General features: G+C 28.8%; 1 protein-coding gene across 1 annotated transcript in view; it reads right to left on the bottom strand.

Annotated features, from left to right (window-relative positions):
• Positions 1–2,377: 2,377 nt before the first annotated feature.
• Positions 2,378–4,269, bottom strand: part of LOC111717152 (proline dehydrogenase 1, mitochondrial) — a 7,631-nt gene continuing 5,739 nt past the window's right edge. The window contains exons 10-13 of the mRNA XM_023492662.1: positions 3,650–3,767; positions 2,929–3,018; positions 2,460–2,521; positions 2,378–2,415 (exon numbers count right to left, since the gene is read on the bottom strand). Of these exons, the coding sequence (XP_023348430.1) occupies positions 2,378–2,415; positions 2,460–2,521; positions 2,929–3,018; positions 3,650–3,767 (308 nt within the window). The remainder of the gene's footprint in view (positions 2,416–2,459; positions 2,522–2,928; positions 3,019–3,649; positions 3,768–4,269) is intronic.

Below are 4,269 nucleotides of genomic sequence, written 5' to 3'. Positions count from 1 at the left end.
GTAGACAATTGTGGAAAGTAAAAAAATTGAATTTAAAAATTATGAACATTGAAAAACTTTAGAAAATGAGGACTCTTAGTTTGTAGAGTAAAGGTGGACGTTTCGAAAATTATAATTTAACCCTATCTCTGCTGGGGTACTTGAAAATCAGGATATGCTGGGGGGGGGGTCAATTTAACCCCCTCTAAATCCCATGATTATTGTCCATCCAAATATGACAAATGGTACATCATTGGAAAGCTCTTGTGCTCTACTTTTAGAATCTGCAAATAAATTTGTAAATTTGCAAAAATTAATTTTTTTATCGCAAAATCCAGTTATATAGTAAAAATGTTTGCAAAAAAAAATTTGTCCAAAAAATGAAAAATTATACATTTTTGAAAAGCCCTTGACCATGCCATTTTTAATATGCAAAAATGTTTGCAAAATTTTAAATAACCTGATTTTTAATCAAGAAAAACTAAAAATGTGCAAATTTCCTTTGAAAAGTTGTTTGCAAATATTTTTTGTGTGCACCCCCCTAAAAAAAACGTATTCAGAAAAAAAATTAAAGTTTAAAATCTTTATTAACCTATACCTGACTATGTCATCTGACCATAATTAAAAATCATACCATAAAATCTAATAGTTAAAAAACGAGCAAAAAACGTTTAAAAAGTAATTTTTATGCTTTTCAGTATATCATATTAATATCAATTATATTATGACTAGATTACACTGTAGACAGTATTATTCAAAGCTTTTTAACGATACCTAAATCTGCATTTTGTGGCGCTTTGTGGCGAGATGTTCCGAAACATTGTTGATAAAAAATATTCTCAAATTTTCCGGTGGGTGGTGTTTGCATATATCTACATTATACATATTGATGATGAAGATTGTTCAATCCAGAGGGTTAAAATAATAAAAATAAATGAATTTTGGTAAAAAGTTATGGAAACATGCAGTTGTTTTCAACCATTAAAAAAAATAGATTAAAAATAGCATTCTATTCAAATGATACGGGGCCTTAGAATTAACAAAAAATAATTAAAAGCTTTAATAATACTGCCTCCTAGGGCGGTGAGCCTAGGGGGTGCATGTCTGGGGGATGCACAGGGGACTCACCCCTCCCCACAACGCCACTGATAATAATAATAATAATTAAAATAATAATTATGTTAAAAATATAAGAATAATTAAAGTGGTAATAATTGATAATACAAGAATGATGATCTAGATGTATCAGAATTTTAATAAAAAAATGAAATTTATAAATATTTTTAAAATAATTCTTATTTTGAGATAAAACCTGTTGTATGCAGCAGCAGTGTTCTCTAGTGAAGAATGAATGGGGTCGGATACTTTGTTTTCCTGATGAACATGTCGTTAACAATACTAATACTATCTATCTATCTATCTATCTATCTATCTATCTATCTATCTATCTATCTATCCTTCTTTCAATCCTTATATTTATCTATCCATATACATATCTATCTATCTATCTTTCTATCTATCTATCTATCTATCTATCTATCTATCTATCTATCTACATATCTATCTATCTATCTATCTATCTATCTATCTATCTATCTATCTATCTATCTATCTATCTATCTATCTATCTATCTATCTATCTATCTATCTATCTATCTATCTATCTATCTATCTATCTATCTATCTATCTATCTAATTATATATCTATCTATCTATCTATCTATCTATCTATCTATCTTTCCCTCTATCTATTTGTCTATCCTTCTATCAATGCTTATATTTATCTATCTATATATCTATCTATATCTATCTGTCAGTTGAATAAACTTTGTAATTTAAATAAATAGGTGGATTTAGAAACTATGAATATTAATTTAAGAAATCCATTCCCTCTATTCCATATTCTAAATAATTAAACAGTTTTCTGCGTCTCTCTCTCTGTGAGTCTGTATCCCTTACTTAGATCTCTCGATCCGTATCAATTTGATTTTATGATATTATATTTTAATTATATCCATGAATTTATTTGATTTTTCTGTTTTTTTTCTGTATCTCTTTATGTATTATATGTCTGTATTGTATCTGTATATCTATAATGTATCTGTATTATATCTGTATTAAATCTGTATATCTATAATGTATCTGTATTGGATCTATATATCTATAATGTATCTGTATTAAATTTGTATATCTATAATGTATCTGTATTAAATCTGTATATCTATAATGTATCTGTATTAAATTTGTATATCTATAATGTATCTGTACTAGATCTAAATATCTATAATGTATATGTATTGCTTCTGTATATCTATAATGTATCTGTATTAAATCTGTATATCTATAATGTATCTGTATTAAATCTGTATANCCCCCCCCCCCCCCCACGAAACCTCCTTCAAGGAATTGTAATTTTAAAACTGTCCACAACACTGTCTGTAATACAAAGCAAAATAAAAACAAATTTAAAATAAAATTACAAACCAAAGCATTTGTTCTTTCAAATTCCATGTAAGCTCCTCGAACCATTTTTCCAGCCCACCTCAAAAATATCTTAATTAAAAATTCAAAAAAAATTTTAAACTCAAAATTGCAAGAATACTGGTTTTTCATTTCATTGCACAGAAAAAATTGCAATATACGGAACAGAAAGGAATGGAATATATGACAAGACAGACAAGTGTAAGGCAATTAGAACTAAAAGAAAAAATATTGAGTAGTTAGGACAAAAGGACAAAAATTGAGTAGTTAAGACAGAAAAGGACTAATATTGAGTATGTAGGAAAGAAACAACTAATATTGAGTAGTTAGGACAAAATGACAAAAATTCAGTAATTAGGACAGAAGGGACTAATGTAGAGTACATAGGACAGAAAGAACCAATAGTGATTAGTTAGTAGAAAAAGGAAAATATAGGGTAGTAAGGACAAATAGTACAAAAATAATTACCTTGCACCCAATGAGGTTATGAGAGCAGTATCATCATAAATTTGTTGTTCTGTTTTCTTGAGATAGCATTGGTAAGTGTTCCACACTGTACTGCAAAAAACAAATGATAACAAAAATAATAATTTCTAAAAAATTAAAAAAAGAATAAATATGTATCAAAATTATATAATATTGTGTGTGAAATATTTATTTTTTATAAACATTTTACAAAAGAGATTTTTGATAAAATGTCTTGAATCCTGAATTTGCAGTTTTATACAATTTTGACCAGGCAGTAATGATATTTTTTTAAGTAACAGAAATTAAACCTGATTGAAGATGAAATAATTGCATTTACGTGAAAAAATTGCAGTAAATGCTAGTTTCAACTTTTCAGCATAGACTTTGTTGTAAAAGATACAAAAACATTTTTGTGGCATATTACATTACGTTGGGGCAAAGTAATGACAACGTTGCATCACTTACTGGTGATCTCTATTGAATATATGCATAAGCGCAAGAACAATAAGTCTAACTCCAGGTTGGTAAACTGTATATTCTGCAGTAGAGGCAACGTTGCTGTAACGTTATGATGACATTGCTGTAATACTTACTGGTGATCTCTATTGAATATATGCATAAGCGCAAGAACAATAAGCCTAACTCCAGGTTGGTAAACTGTATATTCTGCAGTAGAGGCAACGTTGCTGTAACGTTATGATGACATTGCTGTAATACTTACTGGTGATCTCTATTGAATATGTGCATAAGCGCTAGGACAATCAGTCTAACTCCAGGTTGGTAAACTGTATATTCTGCATCTATGTATACACTCACATTCTTAGATTCACACTCAGAACCTACAATTAGTATCTTAAAATATAGGCTTTAAAGAGATTGTTTACAAAAATGTTAGTTGGATTTAAAAAAAGGGATTACGAAATTTAGATCTCATTTTCTTAAAGGGGCTGTTAGACATAATTTGCAGTGGCTATCTCTATTTATAGAGTGACACAACGGTGCTCTAAAAGTCTTTGTCTTTTCAAAAATCCCAAAGTTATCATTTTCACTTTGCAAAATTGATAATTTAATATGTGGCTTTCTGCTTCAAAAACAATGCAGAAATAATGAAATGGTCTTCAACCTAGAAAACAACTTTTTCCTCGTCGTTATTGATCAGATAAATAGTTAAAGGGGTTCTGAAGGAAGGTCACTTGAAATTACAAAGACAGACTCTTTAAAAATTGGATCTAATCCCTTCATGTATATATATATATTTAAAATTTGATTGTTATTCAGGGGAAACGTTGCCTACTCCAAAAGCTCAAGAATGGGAAAATATATGTTTCATTACCCCCCACC

This window comes from Eurytemora carolleeae, unplaced genomic scaffold, assembly GCF_000591075.1.
Source record: "Eurytemora carolleeae unplaced genomic scaffold, Eaff_2.0 scaffold1288, whole genome shotgun sequence".
In the NCBI taxonomy this organism is placed as follows: Eukaryota; Metazoa; Arthropoda; class Copepoda; order Calanoida; family Temoridae; genus Eurytemora; species Eurytemora carolleeae.
This window is presented reverse-complemented; position numbering and strand designations above follow the sequence as displayed.